Source organism: Nannobrachium achirus, assembly GCF_963921795.1.
Source record: "Nannobrachium achirus genome assembly, chromosome: 4".
Taxonomy (NCBI): domain Eukaryota; kingdom Metazoa; phylum Chordata; class Actinopteri; order Myctophiformes; family Myctophidae; genus Nannobrachium; species Nannobrachium achirus.
The window spans coordinates 34,089,048-34,110,941 of NC_137813.1; the positions used below are offsets into that span (position 1 = coordinate 34,089,048).

At 42.2% G+C, this 21,894-nt stretch overlaps 1 protein-coding gene across 1 annotated transcript; it reads right to left on the reverse strand.

Annotated features, from left to right (window-relative positions):
* Positions 1–276: 276 nt before the first annotated feature.
* LOC308283312 (ADP-ribosylation factor-binding protein GGA1-like) lies at positions 277–21,887 on the reverse strand. Its single transcript, XM_080723725.1, has 17 exons — positions 21,835–21,887; positions 21,290–21,374; positions 20,824–20,899; positions 19,839–19,937; positions 18,565–18,688; positions 18,035–18,135; positions 17,831–17,911; positions 17,001–17,138; positions 14,968–15,049; positions 14,412–14,525; positions 13,949–14,101; positions 13,151–13,224; positions 12,362–12,549; positions 11,836–12,065; positions 11,534–11,703; positions 2,609–2,719; positions 277–2,097 (listed from the first exon to the last, which is right to left on the reverse strand). Exons 1-17 carry the CDS (start codon positions 21,875–21,877, stop codon positions 1,987–1,989), a joined length of 1,980 nt encoding a protein of 659 aa, XP_080579851.1. The 5' UTR covers positions 21,878–21,887; the 3' UTR covers positions 277–1,986.
* Positions 21,888–21,894: the final 7 nt, after the last annotated feature.

The following is a 21,894-nucleotide window of genomic DNA, read 5'->3' on the forward strand; positions in this document are numbered from 1 at the left end:
TTGAGCATTAGCAATATTTGCTATGTACTGAAATACACATTTACAATCCATTCATGTAAGTATGAATTATTTATAAAATGTGTGGTGTCTGAGTTGTATTCCCATTGTAGAAATTAACTAATATAACTAACATATTTTAGTAAGAATTAGGACCCTGTCCATACAATAGGGGTTGGGTGCTGCATGTATATAACAAATTAGGGATTTACCCCTGGCTTCAGATTCACAGAACAAAGCAGAAATAAAAATGTAATAAATATACAACAAAACAAATGATCATGTCTTAAATCCCCAAGAAAAAGAAGTTTTATTACCCTTTAGATATATATTTTCAGTGTTATGATCTCTGCTCTGGGCAAATGTACAGAACTAAAACTGCCATTTTCAGTATTTACAAAGCAGTCTTACTGGAGATTAGTAGTGCAGTGGAACATGACTGAGCGCCCGTGAGGAGGGAGTTAACTCAGTGAGGCTAAACATGCACTGAGGAACGCATAAATTAAATTAAATGTGTTTGAGATAGACAAGAACTCCAGGGTAGAACTGCCAGTACATAATGACCAATTGCCAAAGTCGAAGCTCAAATATGTTAAGGAAATGGTCCTTTTCCTCAACATTTCAACAAAATGCTGCATTCTTTGTATGTGTATCTCATGCGAGCTGCTTCTGGAATTGTACAGGTAATCGTAGCTTGTAAACCAAATAACCAAGACCAATTATCCATCCATCCAAATGCACTGGAATTGATACAGGACATGAGACAAAGTGAAACTGCATGAATAGGCACATATGGCAGACCCAACTGAAGTCTGATGTAACACAATCGCATACAAAGGTACCAGCCGTACCACAGAGAAGTCACCCTTTGTGCAAATCAAACTGAGATCATTAACTGTTGAAGAAACTGTCAGTGTTATTCATACATCACAAAATAAACACAAAGAAAACAGAAAATAAAAAAGGAAGTTGTCATCAGCAGTAGCAGGTTCCCCCTACCTCCCAGTCGCCCTGGGCGCGACCTGTGCTGTGCGTTGCCTAAACGGAAGTTTAGTTAATTTGGCGGAAGTGCTGTGTTTAAGGGAAGTTACATCATGTGGTGCAGGTCTGTTTACATACCCCAGCGAAACAAACCAAAACAGATTGTAGCTCTTAACAGGTGTAACTTTGTCAGAACTTTTGTTTGGATATTGGATATTGTTTATTTGCGAGCGCAACCGAAGAAGCAAGAGAAGTAGAACAGATTCTTTTCCAGCAGGGAAAATGTTTGCAGGAACACCGGACTGTGAAAAAATTCACACGGCGGAAGTCCCACCTTTCTCGGCACACTCTGCCTCATATCACGCCCAGGATTTTCTCTTCGCAGATGGGTAAGCCTGGCTACGCGAGGTTAGCTCCCAGTGCAATGAGTGCATACTCACTTTTGGTGTGCTTGATTTATCATGCTGTTATCCCAGGTGGGTTAAGAACATGCAAAAGTGTGTGTGTGTGTGGGGGGGGGGGGTCCCAATTGGTCATTTGGATGTATTCTCTACAGAACACTCTGACTAAACCAAGAAAACCATTATTTTTACAACAGTAATTGCGCATACACATACAGTTTTGTTTTCTTCCTTTGCATTAAGGATGTCGGTTTAAAAACTAAAATGTCAAGGCTGCAGAGTGGCTGGTCCTGTTAAACAGCAGAAGCGGTTGAAAGCTTTTTTGTGTGTGTTTTGTGTTATATAAAGGATCAACATACAGCGGACTATTCTTAGACACGCAAATTGTTTAGAGCAAAGCGTAAACACAATACACTGATCGAGTGATATAAAATCAAAGATAACAATCAATATTAATCATACAGAAGAATACAGTGAGGTTAAATAAAACAAAAAACAGCTTTATGCAAAGTGTGGAGTTGTAGAGTTGTACAGCAGTATTAAGAGGAAAGCCAACGCTGAAGCAGAGAGAGAGACAGTCTGTCATGTTGTGGTTCCTGTGTGGATGCTATAGATTCCCCCACGTCTCAGGAGGGGGGAACTGTTCTAATACACCACTCTCATTGAAGACGTCTTCTCCCATAGTGAACGTTAACTCATACTGCAACTGCACTTTTTCCTGGGAGACAGTGAATACGAAAAGAAAAGAAAAAGTGTTTACATCAGTACACCTAACAGCCTATTTGGAGTACACTAGAGCCTAGAATTAGATGACTGTACTTGTGTCAATATAAACTTCTGAAGAATAGATGAGATGGTGCAAACTTCATAGTCTTACTTATCTAACCATCTCTTGCATGAGTTTGTCAGTGTTGGCTTGAGCGAACATTTTCAAAGTGGCGGCCAGGCCCCCACTTATTTTAAAGCCAATTCTCAATAGGGGTCCGCAAGCAGAGGCTATGTCCTTGGCATGGAAAGTTTGGGAACCTCTCTCTGGGCGAGAGTAGAGCAATGGAGTTATTTGGGGAATACTTCCGATTTTTGCAGGGTATGCAGAGGAATGATTCAAAGTGTCCCACTAACAACAATCTCCAACGATTAATAGAATTGTAGAGTCATCTAAATCAGTTTGGGTCAGGACCCATTTCTGGTTTGCGGACACATTTTTATGGGTGTAAATGTAAAAGTACCTTTTGAGGGTTTGCCAGCAGCAGGATCTGTGTGATGGCAGCAGGAGGAAGGATGGGGTTGAAAGCAGGTAGTGTATCTCCTGACGGGGGCTGAAGTTTCACTGCCATAGACTACACACAACATTTCAACACATTAATATACGCGAGTTATCGGCCAAGAGGTTTAAATAGGACAGACATGTTTTGGAAAATACGTCTGTACAGTATATCAACACAATGCTCGCCAAATATTAATGTTGCAATGGCGCATAAACTGTATTTTGGGGGATAAGCTTGGGTGATGGAAAATATCTATAGCATCACAAATATTTAGGTACAGCAATACCAGAACATGTTACATGCATCTGTTGTTTGTGTACGTTAGGGGTGTCTTCTAAAAATCGACGAATCGACGCGTCGTTTTAAGCCCCGGGAATCGACGCCAATTGTTTGAGTCGAAGCGAAAATATATATTTTTTTATATCACCAGTTAGCCTACTACTGCCAGTACTGCGGTGCACTGCTGGACTGGTGTGGTGTCATGTACTTCCAATGAGAAGTAGCAATTGGCGAACACGAACAGTTATTTATTGTCTCGCACCAGCGTCGGGTTGAAAGTGAGACGGAACGGCCAGAACGGTTCAGACCGCCGCTTCGTTAAAACATTCAGAGCCGGGACAGTGTTCCGTTAAGAGGAGGGAAGCACGCTGTCAAAATCCCATACTAAATAACCTGCCACAGCACAAACGCGCGTCCACGAAGTAGTAAACAATCTTCTAAAGTCAAATTAACATACACAAGTGTAGTGAAGTATATCTGATCAGACAATAACGCATAATAATTCAGAATAATATCAATTATTACAATAGTGTGGAATTGGAGCAAATGGTTGTTTAAGACAGCCTCTAGTCCAAACCTCTACCAAGGCAAGACGAGACCAGATTAGGCTTGTTTGTGTTTCAACTGAGTTCTAAATCCTGCTCTTTGTTTAAATGGCCACCTGTGGACCCTAAAGTCATAAAAGACAGTGAGACCCCAGGATATATGTTGATAAGGGCGTCAACAGAGCAGCTGTTAAAAGCTTGTCTTGTCTTATTTAGGAATACATTCTAAAATACAGGGTAACCTTATACTAGTTAAATAATCGATAAGTTGGTGAAATGTGGTTAAACACATAGTTGAGTTAATCATATCCTATCTGTGCTGATTCTGTGACATTCAAGAAGAGACTACATGCTGATCTTGTCTTCTTGACATACAGTAATTCTTAAACTGTAGTACCTTTAGCATTTAAGGTTTACACTCTTTACATTGTCAGATGCAAACACATGTTTAAGGGTTTTGGTTTATATACGTGAGACATATACACATTGAATATTAAAGTAGACATTATGTTAAGAGACATTTACATTACATTTGCTTGGAGTTAAAAATAGTGAACCAAGGAATAGGTCATAAACTGTGCCTGCCCCCCATGCCCACAGGCAGCGGAAAACTACAGGGCACCGACACCCGATTCTATTCGTAAGCAGGGAGAGAGACGGAGACAGTTGTCTGTGTGTGTTTCAGATTAGCTGATGACCTATGACATAGGAGTCTTTGACCCCTCCTCTGCTTTTCCCCCAATGCTTGTGTAAGATGTATAAAATGAGACTGCAAAATGTATCTTAGTTAGTAGAAGAGAGAGGCCCGCGAACGGTGGAGGACTGTCGGAAAGGCTGGTAGCTCTGGCTTCAGCAGAAATGCATTACCAATACTCTGTCAATAAATGGACCAGGAACAACTGAACAACTCTGCTGCTTTCATTCATCTTTCCTCTCAAGTCCTTCTTGGCCTTTAGGTATTTCAGTCTAATTCAGTCTAATAGGAGCTATTCCCCAGAAACTACAGAAATGGTACAAAACCCTGATATACAACAGAATGATGCCGAAACCCTTATTGATGGGGTTTTTTTTGGGACTCCACACAAAAGACCTTCGGGAGGACGCGAGGAGGACTTTGATGTGATGGCGTTCGGTTGTTTTGTTCCTTTTGGACCTTTTTTGGCTGTGAGTATATTGGCGTGAGCAGAGGACAGTCAGTGTTGGAGAGGCCTCGGTCATTTTTTGTCGAGATGTTTTCTTAGTCACTCTGGTGATAATTGTTCTAGTTACTCGGTATTAGACCTACGTTTTGTCTAGTCACTCCTGTGTTAGCCAGTTGTTAGCGTAGGGTTTAGCCATTTTTTTAATTGGGGGTTTTGGAGGGTATTTTCAATTTTTCTCCTTTATTCTCCTTTTTCATTCATTCTCTTTGTTCAATGTTTTAGTTTCTGATTTTTGTTAAGCGGGACTGAGGCCTGCTAACTCCTAATTTATCAGTGAGGCAATTTTGGTTGTCTTTTCTGTGAATTTACCTATTTTCAGCAGTTCCGTTTCGGCTAGAATAATTTGAAACTTTTTCATTGAACAATCCTTTTCCCTTCTTTTTCTTGTGTGTGTGTCGGTTGTCTGTTATTGGGCTTGGTATGTATGATGGGGGTTTATTCTTTATGTCTAGTATGAAGAGGATGAAGAGGGGTATTCTCTTTGTAGGAATGTGTGTGTGAGAAGGAACAAAGGGCCACAGCGAACATGGCTGCGTACAGTAATCAGGGGTTTCTGCAGGTCAGCCTTATCTTTGGGCTTGGCTATAGGCTACATTTTGGGGTGAATTATGGTTTATTTGGAGTATTGATTTAAGTTGTCGAGATATATTGGTTGATATCTCGAAGAGGGGAGGGTATAGGCATAGACTAATATCATAACAATATCATTCATTTATTGGGGTTGTAATGGACGTAACATAATTAATGTAATGGGGTTTTAATGTGGGATAAACATTTTGAAGACAAAGGTTACACTTTAACAGAAGTAATTATTCAGTAGGTAACTAAAAGTAACAGACAGTAGACTAGGATATCTATCTTGATAATTTTATTGGGATTTCAAATTTAAGGGGTTAACTTTCAGATTAAAAGTAGTGATTAATTATATTGGGGACAAATGGTCAATGTTTGTGTATGAGTGACGTTGCATCTGTGAGTGAGTGATTGAGTGGGAAGACTGAGTGATTTTAGGGTCTTGCTCTTTAAGATTAGGCTCCTTGTGTGAAAGTCTTGTAAGAAGTTAAGCAGTAAGAGACAGCCTGTTACACTGGGCTTGTATGTAAATGTGTGTGTGTGTGTGTGTGTGTGTGTGTGTGTGGTTGAAGACATTGGCCCCCAATGCAAATGAGTGTGTGTGTGTGTGAGTGTGTGCCTGCAGGGGACATACTGTGTGTGAGTCCTGCTGACAGACCCCCACTTGTGTGTGAGTGACTGCTGACCCCCGACCTGTGGGTGACAGCTGGGTGTGAGTGAGATTTGAAGGAGTGTGTGACTATCTCTCTCTCTTTATCTTTCACTTTCTCTACTATTATTACTTTTGTAAACAAGACACCATCACTTTTTTGTCTTCGTTTAATTTTCACTCATTTAGTTTTTAAGATGGATTCTGAGAAAGTTATGACGCCGGCAGAGGTCATACAAGAATCCAGTCCATTAGGTATATTTGATGTCACAAGAAAGTGGTCAATAAGGTGGAGTGACATAGAACCTGCATGGCCAGAGCAAGGGAGTTTTGATATGAAACTTATTAAGACGATGCAGGTATTAGTCTGTACATTTAGAGCAGAACAAAAAACAGAGAAAAGAAAGAAGAAAAGACAGCTGGAACTTGCCGTTTTAGATCTGTTTTTTAGAGAGGCAAAGCGGCTGATTAGCTCTGCTACCGTATGCGAAGCAGCTCAACAACATGTGACATCACATCTGTCAGCATGTGAAGAGCCACGTCTTTTTCCACCCATACATCCTTATTTTTTTCAACCGGAGCCTCTGGCATGCTTATCACAGCCACAGAGGGCAGAGAGCAGGCCGCCTCCCAGTATAGAGACATTGACACTAACAGCACAAGGAGAGTCTCCATTAGGAGAGGAGAGGCAGCCAGCTACGACCACAGCAGCTGCAGCAGTACCTGTTGGACTGAGCACCAGGACGAGTCATGGAGAGAAGGAGTCAGCGATGACACCAGCAGATCTACCTGAGCAAAGCAGAACAGGCCGCAGCCTGCACAAGAGAAAGGTGATGATGACTACAGCGAGAGGAGCTGCTGACCGCCGCAGCAAGGACAGCCGACACAGTGATGACAGCAGACGCCACAGTGAGGAGAGCGCTCACCGCCGTGAGTGCGACAGAGGACATTGGCGTGCCCGCCATGTTGGCAGGAAGTGCACAGAACGTTCCTGTCTACCGGACGACACCAGCCCAGCAGAGGAAGATTCTACAGAGTCTCAAGTGGACAGTGACAGTGACAGTGACAGTGACAGCGACAGAGACGATGACAGCGATGAGGAGCAGAGAAACCTTTTTGAAACTTTGATCGCTATTGGCAAGAAGTTGAAGAGACACCGAGCGCAGTGTTCCCGTTTGACTAAAAAACTGAGTCAGCTTTCAGCGGCAGAAACTGAGCTAACAATGACTTTTGATGACATTTTGTGGAAGATTAAGAAGTCAGGTGTTCACCGAAGAAGTATGGCTGAGGAGAGTCAAAACCTAATGAACCCTCAGGAGACGAGGAAGCGCAGAAGAACAGATGACGACCACTGTCAAACTACCAAGCGTGTCATCAGAAGAGCCAGCACACCACAGAGCAGGAGTCCTGAACCGAGACAGGAGGATGAAAGGAGGTCTCAGTACACTGTGAAACAAGCACCAGTGTTCCTCAGAGACCAGATTCTGGACTATAAGCCATTGTCAAGCATGGAGGTTCTACACCTTGAGCGTCATTTGCCAAATCTTGAAGAAGGAGCTTGCGGATGGCTTAACAAGTTGGAGAAGCTTGTCTTGGATATTCCATTAGCGATGGGTGATTTTAAGAGGCTAGTTACACGTGCAACTGGACCCACTGGAGAACAGGTGTTGACTGACATCTTGACCGAAGCAGGACTAACTCAATTTATTGAGAATGGAGAATATGACGCAGTCCCTTTCGCCGAGCACAGGGGTGTGCTGGGGCGTGCGTTTAGTGTCCACTATCCGTGGAATAGGACCTTGGATTCTGTAGTTATTGACCCACTACGAGAGGAGGAAGACCCAAATAACTACATTTCCAGAGTGTACGAACAGTGGGCAGATTTAACAGGAAGAAATGCTACCCGGAGTGACATTGATGAAGCCATGGTTAGATCAAAGATCATGCAGGGCTTACCAGAAGCGATGATATCGGAGCTTGAGCTTGTATGGGAACTTTCTGCAATGAACATTAAGTCCTACACAAAACAAGTGGCACACACTGTGAATTTAGTCCGAAAGAGAGATGCCAACGAGAAGTTGCAGGCTATGACTATAAAAAGGAAGTTGCAAGAAGCCCAGCTTGCAGAGATCATGGAGAAACGACAACCACAAGGAAGTCAGCCCTTGCCAGGTGCTGATGAGTCTGTCAGCTACCCGCACACAGAGCAAAAGGTGCCACAATCGGTGCCTATTCCCCCATTTGTGCCGCAGTACGCAACAGTTCCGGATGCTTATCAACCAAACCAGTTCCAGAGACTACAACAGATCCCATCGTATTATGCAGGATGCTACACTTGTGGAGAGATGACCCATTTCACGAGAGACTGTGCAGTGCGTCCACCTTTCCCACGGCAGCAGAGACGACGAGGGAAATTGAAAGCACCCTGTTATATCTGTCACAAGAGAACGCATTTTTGGAGACAGTGCAACCAAAGAGAGGAACCGCTTCTGCCTGGACCACAGCATCTATCTTGGAGATTAGCTGCCCAACAGAAGGAGATGGAGCCAACGAGCCATTACCAGATGGGTTTATTCTACAGACAGAATTCAAAAAACTGGAGGGAAGTTGATTATGGAGAGGATGACTATTATCCCTGGGACAAGTGAAGATGAGAGGAGCCCTCCATGCCCCTTCCCCTGATGTGTCATTCCCCTTTCCCTGAAAGAAGAAAGATGACAGTTCCTTGCCACGCCCCAGTGTCACTTTTGACACAACTATAACCCCCTTTCAGTGCTATCCTGTGGCACGTGTGTCCTTCACACTCTATCCCTATGCTCTATCTAATTTCTAACTCTTTCTTTCTATCTTTTGCTCAGTCAGTATGGCCAAAGTAAAGCGCATATTTTTTGTGTGCATTTTGTACATGAAGACAAAGAAGAAGATCTACATTTTTCGCGTTTTTCCTTTTTTTAAGTTTAAGAAAAGACATTCATGTTGCGTTGAGTCTCAGGAAAAGAAACTTATGAAGTGTGTGTCTATGATTTTACAGATACAATTCCGTAAATCCCCTACAATCATGGCAGATAACATTTTGGCCATGCCCAAAAAAAGGTGGATAGGAATACTTGTTTCTAGTTCGGTGTGTATGAATTTTACCATGTCTGGCTTACTTTTGCATTCATGAACGTATTATTCATCGGCATCCTACTACAGGCGATGATCCAAACTACATTGGATTATTATGTTTCTGTTAATTTATGGACTCCCATAGTTCCAATACATTAGGCCAATATAGTTGATTGTATCAGTTGGTTTTATTTAGGTTGTCCGAATACGTTTGATGTTCTAAATTGTGTTGTAGTTGTTTCACTGCCCAGAGGGGACAGTCAACTAGGATACAATTTGACCATCCTATTAGGTATTTTTATTGAGATGATGATCACGTTTTTATTCAATATTTTGATTTGTTTGGGTGTTAATATTTGAATCGGGAGTTAACACGGATGGATGGAATCGTTTTTGGAACAATGTAACTTTAAGCTGTAATATGTATGTAGACCTGTAGTTACCATGTATGTCTGATCAGTTGGGTGTCATAATATGTAGTCATATTATGAAGAGGGGATGTGAAGTATATCTGATCAGACAATAACGCATAATAATTCAGAATAATATCAATTATTACAATAGTGTGGAATTGGAGCAAATGGTTGTTTAAGACAGCCTCTAGTCCAAACCTCTACCAAGGCAAGACGAGACCAGATTAGGCTTGTTTGTGTTTCAACTGAGTTCTAAATCCTGCTCTTTGTTTAAATGGCCACCTGTGGACCCTAAAGTCATAAAAGACAGTGAGACCCCAGGATATATGTTGATAAGGGCGTCAACAGAGCAGCTGTTAAAAGCTTGTCTTGTCTTATTTAGGAATACATTCTAAAATACAGGGTAACCTTATACTAGTTAAATAATCGATAAGTTGGTGAAATGTGGTTAAACACATAGTTGAGTTAATCATATCCTATCTGTGCTGATTCTGTGACATTCAAGAAGAGACTACATGCTGATCTTGTCTTCTTGACATACAGTAATTCTTAAACTGTAGTACCTTTAGCATTTAAGGTTTACACTCTTTACATTGTCAGATGCAAACACATGTTTAAGGGTTTTGGTTTATATACGTGAGACATATACACATTGAATATTAAAGTAGACATTATGTTAAGAGACATTTACATTACATTTGCTTGGAGTTAAAAATAGTGAACCAAGGAATAGGTCATAAACTGTGCCTGCCCCCCATGCCCACAGGCAGCGGAAAACTACAGGGCACCGACACCCGATTCTATTCGTAAGCAGGGAGAGAGACGGAGACAGTTGTCTGTGTGTGTTTCAGATTAGCTGATGACCTATGACATAGGAGTCTTTGACCCCTCCTCTGCTTTTCCCCCAATGCTTGTGTAAGATGTATAAAATGAGACTGCAAAATGTATCTTAGTTAGTAGAAGAGAGAGGCCCGCGAACGGCGGAGGACTGTCGGAAAGGCTGGTAGCTCTGGCTTCAGCAGAAATGCATTACCAATACTCTGTCAATAAATGGACCAGGAACAACTGAACAACTCTGCTGCTTTCATTCATCTTTCCTCTCAAGTCCTTCTTGGCCTTTAGGTATTTCAGTCTAATTCAGTCTAATAGGAGCTATTCCCCAGAAACTACAGAAATGGTACAAAACCCTGATATACAACAGTAGGCTACAAGTTACATTTTCTAATTAAAGTGCTTCTGAATTGTTCCAATGTTGTAATCCATGATGAATGATTGTGTTTCGCTGTGTTTGCGTCCATGACATGTCCACACTGCTGGCTCTAACGTAGCCTCGGAAACCCAGACTTTTAGCTCTAACGGGAGCTGTGCCTCCCCCTTTTTATGATCCGTTTCTGAAATGAATCCGTTCTCGACACTGACTCATTACTCTGTCAGTGCTCTGTGTCCCGCGACTGCGGACTGGATCCCATCGTTCATTTAAAAGAGCCGTTCAAGAGAGCGGAATCGTTCGCGAATGTCTCATCTACTGCACGCTGCCGAGAGACGGGGCAGAGTTGAAACAGCGGAGATTTGTTTTAACGGTGTGTTATAACTCTATGGTTGTACACTGCTATGCAGATAACATTTGTGCTCGCGCACCGATATCACCGAAAACACTGTGTATTCAATTCATCTCTTAATGTATTATTCTATTATGTTGACGTGGTTTAAAGCAACACTTTTTTTTCTCTTTTTTTTTTACACAAAGTAGACTATAAAACGATTCGTCGACTCGTCGGATTAACCCCCGCGACTCGAATCGACTTCATAAATCCTGAGTCGAAGACAGCCCTAGTGTACGTCAATCAGTATACAAGTGCTCTTCAAGAAGACAACCCCCACTTCTGTGTCCAAATGATGGACACCAGGTCTAAAATGGTTAGGTCTGTCTGTGGATTTTATAACTGTTCATGAAAAGTATTAAAAATAGCTTTTGACAAGATAATAACTCAATTTGATCGATTTTCTCCACCCCTGCTGTACAGAATGGGGACAGACGAGCCAGTTTCATGAACACCTATCAATGGTAAATTAGTCTGTCCACATCACTGGTGCGGGAAACTGGCTTTGAACCCCACCTTTGGGGCCGTTGTGTGGAAGCCGATGTTGGTGACGGGGACCGGGGCTGAGGACAACATGGAGATGATGACCACCAGCACATCAGAACGTGACGGGGGCGAGTCACGAGCAAAGTGGAACAGGACCCGCAAACTGTGACCATCAAACACAGTCACTGGTAACAGACTACCTGGAGGGACACATGTTGAGAGACGCACAGAAAGGTCACAGCAAAAACAAAGGATGTCTGGTAATAAAGAGGGAGCAAAGCTAAATTTACAGGTGGATGTGACTTGTGAGCATCACCAAGAAAAATACTTACTGGGCTTAATGGACTCCAGCGGTACAAAAACATCAGTCAAGTTGACTTCTGAAGGGGGAATCTCTGTGTGAATGGGGGACATATCCAGCAATGTAGCTGCCAGGTTGGGCTGAGAGTCCAGGAGAGACCCAGGAGGCTCAGAGATGAAGACCGGGATGGGGCTTGGGGTCGCAGCGGACCCAGACATGCTCTGGAGATCTCGCAGAGTTGGTTTTGACTGCTGCTTGTCCCTAAAACCCACCACAAAATATAAACTACATTCAATGTTCAATAGATCTTTTTCCAGAGCACTACTGTGTAACTGCGTTTCTTGAGCACAGGAGCGTGTCGATATTTCGGTTGCTGTTCTGAGAAATCAGTCTATAGCTCCAAACTATCTGACCTACTGTATAATGCTCGATTTGAAAACATCTCAAATTTGTGGGTCCACTTAACCTCGTCATCATCAACAGACTTGTCTTGGCTGTCGTAGAGATTTGTAGCAGAGTAGTGTTAAGTGTGTAAAGTGACAACAGTTTGACGTTACCATTTGACCTGTAGGCTCTCTGGAGGTAGGGATTGCTGCATCAGAGTCTTTCCCAGCAAGTCTAGCTCATCCAGGGCTGAGCTGCCAGGAGTTGAGCCAGAGGAGATAGGCTGAGAGTTGTAGGGCGGGTCAGGGCTCAGGAGTAGGCTGGGTGCTGCTGGGATGTCTGTGTCTATGCTGTCTGACGACTGTTTCATGGAGAAAGATATGATGTTAGAATAAACATGTTTTTACAAGGTTTTATGTTCTTTTTTTAATAGTTTGAATACAGTTTACAGTTTAGGCATTTAGCAGACGCTTTTAATCCAAAGCAACTTACAATAAGCAGATAAAACATCACAATAATAAACAAGATAATATGTCAGTACATCAACAGCAATATAACAAATGCAAATGAATATCTATCTAGAAAACAAAAATAATCAGTCAAGAAAAAACCTAAACCTAAAAACAAATGCTAACTAGCTTCATGTATGGTCATTGAGTGTTTCAGTAGTGCTAAGGGTTTAGGTGGAGTCTGAAAAGGTGAGTCTTCAGTCCACGGCGAAAGCTAGCGAGTGAGTCCGTTGTTCTAAGTGCGACAGGGAGTTTATTCCACAGCTTGGGGGCCAGGAGGGCAAACTGTCTCGGACAAGTGGATTTTTGTCCTGGGGCTTTTAGGGAGGGTTCTGTCAGCATCCCTGTGTTGTCCTATCATTAATCTCTCGTCACAATCAACCGATCATCTATCTGTGAAATGTTTGTTATTGTCTGTGAATAAATGGACGGGTAATGACTGCTCACTCTCACCTGGAATGAGTCCCACGCCGTGGAATCCTCAGGCTGGGAGGCAGGGTTGGATGTGTGCGTCCCTTCACTCAAACCTGGGTGAAAAAAAGGCAAAATAATAAATAATGACAATAAGTGTCATGAATAGTGTCACTTTGTGTGTTTAATGCTTATGATATGACTATGAAGTATGGTCTCAAAGAGACCAAGAAGCTCTCATGGTATGTCAGCTCTGCAAGTGGTCATTACCTGTGGTTTAAGTCAGTCAAACATTACCCAAAGACCCTGTAGTGTTCTAATCTGTGACCACTGTCATCCCTGTGTATATTATCAGCTGAATGGTGAGGGTACAGTGCAAAAGTACAGATAATTCTGAGTAAAAGATGGCATGAGACCTGTTGACCATGTAGCAAGGAGAACATAACACAGACTTGAGTTATATTAGCTCAGTGGTTCTCAACCTGAGAGTCGGGACCCTCGGGGTTTTTGGGGGTCCTCAGATGATTAACTTAATGTGCAACATTGTTTTCTGTCTCAACAGTAAACAAACCAGCATAAAGTTTAAGTGTATAGAGGGTATCTGCACATTTCTAAAGTGACAATTTAAGGACTTTTTAATACCTCTCAAATGACAAATTAAACATTGGCCAAATTGACAAATATTGCGAGGCGTTGTGAGCATGTAGATCTGCTATTTTCACAATATAACTGTGTTATACAAAGTGCTCGTCAGGATGGGGGGGTCCCCAGTTAAAATGTGATTATTTTGGGGGTCGCGGCCTGAAAAGGTTGAGAACCACTGAGCTAACGCGCCGTTACCCAGTGACATGAGCTCGTCGTCAAGGAGACTGATCCCCATTTGGTGGGAGGGAGCGTTCAGGTTATCTGTGGGAGTGGGGAACTCTGGGAAGGAAGGAGGAGACTGGGGCGACGTGTCCAATCCTGACAGGTCTAGCAACGCCGTGCTTCCTCCTGTGAGAAATCAATGACACGGTTTTAAATTGAACATCTCCAATGCATCATTTGAGTTTCACTAATCACTGGAATGTCAGAATATTCCTCTTATATATTTTTATATTTCCTTTTTCAAGTGACGTGTGTTTGTAGAAGTGTGTGGGTTAGCAATTAGCCAAGGTTTAGTCTTTAGAGCATCCTCTTTAACTGTCTAAGTCGGACTATAATTATAGGTTTAAAAAATGTACTCTTAACACAATTAAAACATTTATAAACCAACCCCTTCTGTGCCAGGAACATCACTGTTCCTCAGCTCAGTCTCTCTCACCTGTGCGTGTTTGTGCGTTAGCTGTGTTGTTGCCGTTCACCTCCTCTCCTTTCACCTGCTGCTTGTACAGGTTGATGACCTGGGTCAGACTGTCGTTGGCCTGCAGGATTTCCGCTGTGGAAGAAGTCACAAGTTGCATGCAAGTTGTGTTATGTGCCATAGCGGAGCTGATGTTTTCAATCCAGAATCTCATCCTGTGTTAAAGGGGAATACCATTTTCAACATTGAACCATGTCATGACATGAACCATGGAAGTTGCCTAGAACTGGAATTGATTGTTGCGGTCATGTTTCTTATTTCCACACAACAGCTCTAGGTATCATGGTTAAATGTTAAAAATGAGTGGTATTCCCCTTTAAGCCTAAAGCCTAATTTATACTTTGTGACATGATGTGAGTCTGTTATTAATAGCACACGATAGTGTTGTATGACGTGTATAAATGACCATAATGTATACGCTATTGGCTATTGCACAACAATGCGCCTAGCTGAAAATAACAGAATTTCAAGCTAACAACACATCATGATGCGAAAGGAAAATAAAATAAATCCTTACCTAGAGCCTCATCATTGTCCTCTGTGTCACTGGCCAATCTGAACAGTGTAGGTCTCATCTTCTCACAGCGTTGGTACAAGTCCTAAACAAACACAGGCCATTTAACACTGAATTCACACAAGCAGCAGCACTACACTGCTGGATTCTAAGAAAGCTGTGAGGTTCAATGCATTGTCTATGGAGAGGAGCAACCGTCACTTTCCCCACCATAGCAGGAGGTGGAGCCGACAAAAAGAAAGGCTTAAAAGTTTAGAAAAGTAAAAGTTTAGAAAAGTAAAACTTTGCCGCTGCTGCTGTTTGGCAAGACAGAGAGGCAGCCAACCAGATGCATGCTGTGCTATGCAGTAGGATTAGATGTGGACCACATACATGTACAGCAGTTGTATGGGTAAACTTAATCAAGATTGAGCAACTACATGGCATATTGTCATACCTAAAATTTACATAACTAGAGGTTCGCGGCGCTATGCGCCGCTCACATCTACGCCCCCTCGCCTCGTTAACGTGAAAAGCTCATATGGCTAAAAAAAAAGTTTTTTGGAAAAAAATTTTTTTTTGAAAAAAAAATAAGTTTAAAAAAAAAAAAAGTAAAAAAAAAAAAATGAAAAAAAAAAAAAATGTTTTGGGGGGAACTATTGTGGCGGAACTATTGTGTGCCGCAGCACGTTTCCGGTCGGACATATTTGACGGCCGGACGCACTTCCGGTGAAGAACTCCGCGAATTAAAAAGAGTAACGTTACGTTGCTGTAATGGGATGTACATACATGAAGATTATTATGATAATGGTTAATGTGATCGGGACTCGTGCCTAAGTGATGGAATGTACTGTAATGTGGACAGTAGTGCTATTGACTATGCAAACGTGAGTACATCATTTGTTTAGCTAACTGTTAGCCTGGTGTTGACTCTACGTCAGCACGTATGGCGCTGGTGTAGTCTCGCGTGGCCAGACTGTTGCCTCCGCGATTTGGTCAAATGCTCCCGGCATACAGTCTGGCAGACGGAAATAGAAACGGTGAGTGCGAGATAAAGCGGATGTGACGCAACCGCCCCCTTGGTGCAGTAGCAATAACATGTCCTACTGGAAGCGTTATGTCTCCTTTCAACATTTCTGGGGGCTTTATTTTGTCTTTCTCTGGTGTTATTGGTGTCACCTTCATGATGTTTTCAAACGTTTCATAAACTATACACTCATAACAATAATAGGCAGCTCGAATGACTTTGTCTGAGCTATTGTGTTTCTGTTATGTTTCCAATGGGACTACAGTTCAGTGCAGCAGTGGCTACTTCCGATACTCGCCGTTCGGGAGCTGCTCTTCCAGACTCTAGATAGCATTCGGAGATTGTGGAATAGTTGTCTGGCTACGCGAGACTAGCGCTGGTGTGACGTGAGGACGTCGGCACGTGTGCCACGTGATCAGTCCTAGCCAATTGGACTGCTTTGGGTCGTCGATCGGTAGAATGCACCGCTCTGTAGAATGCACCGCTCTGTAGAATGCACCGCTCTGTCAGTTCTAGAATGTAATATAGGATTTACAAACAAGCTGCCAGAGATGTGTATGAGATCAGATGCCTGTTCTTCTCCTACCTGTCTGTGAACTCTTCTATTGTCATAGCCTGGCTTGGCCAGACTATACTAATGCAGCTAACTAACAGGTTACTAACAGCAGTATACTGTAGTAACCCTTGTTTTAACATGGGTGGATTGTTTAGCGGTGCTAGGCTAAGCCAGCCACAGCTGCTGGCTGTGATCTGCTAGGAGCATTGGAGCTCTCACTGATCACAACTCACTCATTAACAAGGGTGTCACGGTCACTCATGCCTCGGACACATCCGTGCTACAGACATCCAGCTCACAGTTGCTGCTGTGAATTTGGCATAAGTTTCCACAACAGTTATTTTATTATAACAAAGGTATCTATACCATAGGTCTACTGTAATTCTCACTCAAAGATTACTTTCCACGTCCACTACGTCCATTTGCAAGTCTATTTGTACTCCTACATATAGATGCACATCCACTGACAGACACCTGTATGAGTTCAGCATTGCTCTGGGTGCTGGCGTTCCTGTCGTAGTCCTCCAGCAGCTGAGTGAGCAGACTGACACTCTCATTCACCTCCTGGATGGCGTTTACACGCTTTGACACCCTCTCAGCTCTTCTCTGGTCCTGGAAAGGACCAACATTAAGTCAGAGGAAGTGATACAGATATAAACAGAGGTGAATTTAAAATGCATCCAAGGACTCTGGTGCTGACGGGAGATCTCAAAGATGTCCTGGTGGTTCAGCCAGTTAAGGTGTGTAAATCCCAGAACATACATATCCAAGATTCAATTCAACTCTTTCCTGTCACTTAATGTATTTATAAACTAATTATATTGAAATAATCTTTCAATAAATACAATGGTTTATTAAACAAAGCGCATGTGGACCAGAATTCCAAGTAGCCCTCTTATGTGCAGACTTGCATACACAAACATACAGGTTATTAGTATTATTACACTGACCAAACCTAGCCAGGAGGAAGGCCACATATATACATACAAAGGTTGGGGAAAGGCCATTAGCAAGTCAATGCCAAAAACAAAGAACAGTTAGAAAGCTCATATTAGCACCCTAAAAACCGGGACAGATGTATTCTCAGAGCTCTGGCTGAATCACTGTCACAGACACAAAAAAGAAAAAGGAAACACCTCAGGGCAAGCAACCCACTTTTTCATCCAGTGTATGTTCCTGCCAACTCCTTCAGTGTTGCACAATATAGATTCTGAATCTTTCTCTTTAAACCGCATACAGATTACAGAGGTGTGCTTTTCTTTGCTGAAATTTGAAAGAGGAAAGGAGAAAGAAATGGACCTTACCTCTTGAACCATTTCTTTGATGAGCTTGTTGGCTGCTTTCAGGTCCTCAGGGTGAGTGCTGTTCAACAGACGAGACAGCATCTGCAAAAAAAAAAAAAAAAAAAAAAAACAATTGCCAGAATTCAGACAAAAGAATGGATTGTTTTACCATCTCCGCCAGAAAAGAAGACAATAGGAAACTGCTTTGTTTTTGCGAATCCTCACCTTCGACTTCTCCTCATCTTCAAAAATAGCATTCTTAGGTCTAGGTGGGGGCGGGTTCAGTAGTTTGTCAGGAGGTAAGTCTGGGTCTTGTTTGACGATACCTGGGTTTCAAACAGAGAATATGAAAAGAAAAGGATTTAACACACGTGTGAATACAGAAATCGTAATCACAACAAAATAGTGTTTTTGTGTGACAATTGTATTTTAGGAGATTTAGGTGTAGATAAACACTAAACCAGAGCCTCCAGAGGGCAGACAGAGGAGAAACACAAGAAATTATCCTGGTAGTCAGATTCAAAGCCAGGTACTCACAAGGAGCTTGTGTTTTTAGAGTCATCAGGCACCCCCATGCCATGTATTTATCTATATGCAGTATATAAATGTCAGCAAGACTGGACCACAGAGCATTTAACCAAAATTAGACCGAACATTGGTTTAAGAGATCCCAGTATATTAATTAGCCCAAATAAGTAGGCTATGGTGCTTGAGCAACCTTGTCATGTAGATTGAAGTGTAGATTAGGCATTTACCTTGTTTCTTTAGCATCTGGTAGGCATCTGTGATCTTAGTTTCATCAGTCAGACCCAACGTCCAGCTGTAGATTAACTCCAAAACTTTCTTCTTCACTGGCTCTGGAGAGCGGGAGCCAAGATACTGTAGCAGGTAGAATTTGGATGAGAAATTGACAATTAAAGGGATAATGTTATAAATGAGAAATTGCACATTGACTTGAATAGCATATCGTCGCTATCAGGCATAAATCTTGTATCTCCATATTTCGCAACACTTCATCATGCAATGTGTTTTGAGCTTGTATATGTGATCACTTAAACCAACACCTTCTTCAATGTACTTCTCCCATGAGCTCATGTAATGCAGATCTATCTTAGAAAATCTCTGACTCGCTGAGTCTGTGCCTCAACATCCTGATTGACCCAGAATTCCTCAACAGATGCTAGTGCATCTTTAGCACAATATGGATTCTCATTATCAGGCATACTCACACTAATTCAGAGCAAGGCCTGAATTGTTTTTCAGAATGGGGGAATTCCCCCTTATACGATTCACATAGAGGGGATTTACACATTTGGGGAGATACCTATAAGCTTTACTACAGGTCTTAAGTTGCCTGTTTCAGATTACATATTGTCACTCTGCTCCAGGTTAAGGTACAGTATGTGTGCGTCTGAGAGAGAGAGAGAGAGAGAGAGAGAGAGAGAGAGAGAGAGAGAGAGAGAGAGAGTGAGAGGGGAGAGAGCAGGGAATGAGAGACGGGCAAGTAGTAGTAGACTACACTTTTAATATTGATTTTAAATATCAATAGAATTGTATGCAATACTCTGTATACAGTACATATCTCCTCCTGTACATTCTATGTATTACTCCTTGGAAAGTCAGAATACACAAGGGACAAATATGCCAATTTCATCACAATAATATGAAAAAGATAATTTACACTTACCAAAGCAGAACCAAAGCTAGATAGGAACTAAACAACAACAACAACACTATGTGGAAGTGTAATAATAGAGACAGAACAAAGAGATTGGTTGGAGAAGAGGAAAGAAAAGTACTGTATGGACGTTTGCACCAGTATTTATTGGTCTGGTGCATTTTACAGAGTGGGATTCCCTTCAAATGATGTATTTACCTTTTAACCCTGATCTATACTTCGTCGTACAACGATGCCATCCCTAAAAGAACAATCTACAAGCTCACAGCATGTCCCCATAGAGCATTGCCAATAGAGGGGAGGGGGAAAGGAAGGTCTCAGCCCTGCAGAGACAAAAATTAAAGGTCTTACCTTCGGTGACACTACTTTGATGAGCTCATTAAGGAATCGGAACTTTCCCACTTCACTGTGGAATCTCTTTCCACAGCTCTTCATACATGTCTCCAACACCTGGAGACACAAGACAATAACAGAGTAAGGTCATCATATTAAATTAACAGAACCACTGAACATATAGAAAACCTGTCACAATTATTCTCTAAAGCTACAATCGGTTAAGTTTTATCTCTCCCAATGGTGAGAGGTAATTAATTGCAACAACGTCTGAACTACAGCTAAGATAGAGGATCTACAGTTGTTGTACGGTACAACTTTATTGACATTGTCAACCAGTAGGTGTCATTCAAGTATGACTCTTCCAACCACTGCAAATGTACTAGTTGTAGATTGGTTCAAATAAAAATGTATTATAATAAGTCCTGACAGTATGCAGGTCCCAGGGGTTAAAGTAAACCCAAGACTGAAATGTATTTTCAGACCATGTCCCAATATATGATTTTTGACACACTAATATTTGGGTTGTTTTCCCAAATATTGGTGTTCTGAACTGCCTTCACTGAATGTGTGTGCGCCAATCCATGCTTCATTTTATAGAAGTATCTTCTGAAGTCTGTTGTATTCTATGCTAGTCTGGCCAATGCAAATACTAATATCTTGAAATTATAACTACTTTTTAGTTATAGTTTATTGTTTTGCGGATCTGCACTGATCTCAGAAATAGCTCCTATGGAATCTTCAAGACTGAAATCAGTCCCCAGGACTGAGAACTTTAACCCCTGAGGTCCTTTTCTTTGATGTCATTATCAGGAATCCCTTTCTGAATCTGAATATATGCACTTTTTGTCCTATGCACCTGTCACCAACACCAACCAAAGGTGTGCATCTGTCTTTTTCTAAAAATGAGCAGCTACAAACATGTTTCTTGACAGTACGTTTAAAGACCATGCACATAAAACAGCTTCTAACTCATTCAATCGTCTCTTATTTCTTGACTCACCAACAGGGCCTGCATGGCTTCCCATTCCTGTGGTGACTGGATCTTGTGAGCCAGAAGCCTGGTGGCCAGCTGAGGTCTGTAACACAAGTCATGAATAATTTTCACTCTTCAGCTACTACTTAGAGGTCAGATTGCAAGTGAGTCTTGCACAAGTCACGGCAATTGCTGAAAAGGTGTAATCATTTACAAAGCCCCTAGCTTCAGATACACCCAGCCAAGATTGTTAAGTGAGCAGTCTGAGCACTATGTTATTTAACACAGGATGTGAACACAACATGCAGACCTAGATGTTTTGCCATCCCTTGCATCTGACAAGCAAGGCAGCATGTCCTTCAATCAAACTACATCCTTTGTGAAAATGCTGTCCTGGGTGGAACATCATTATTTTAAATGTATCATCCATATCAACCAAAGACATCAACAATCAACTACAACAGATTTCCAGGCAGTAAAGGCCTGTCCTTACCCTTCCAAGTCATTGTTGAGCTGGTCACAAAAGGCGTGGATACTGGCCCAGTCAGTGTCTCTGTTCAATGGGTTTGTGGCTCTGTCTGTGTGATGTAAATCATAAGTCAGGTGGTTGCAGGAGGAATCCAACATCATTTCGACTATTCATGTCTCTGACTTAGATATTGCAACAACTGCCCATAGTATGTTTTAATGACTCCCTGCATGCACATGACAACATTCAGCGAGACTGTTCCCAGGCTGTCATGGGTTCAGCCCCTCTCGTGCAGAAGTTAGCATGATGTCCTGCAGTAACCTGTATGCCTGGACGGCCAGTAAAGGCTTGCTAACGCTACGTAAAGGCTGTTGACAGCTGGCTAGCACAACAGCTAAGGAGCTAGCGCGTTAGCATCCTGGTCTGATGGTGAGGTCTACCCATCCGATATTCCTCAGCAGCCTCTTCTACAAGAGCTGTCAGGCTGCTGGTGGCAACTTACTGATGCCAATTTTCACGGCCGTCTCCCCTAAGACCAATCGGATCATGAATAACTTTGAAATACTTACTGATACGAGACTCTAAACACTCCGCATCAGGCGGTGCAGCCATCACTACGGGATCTTTGT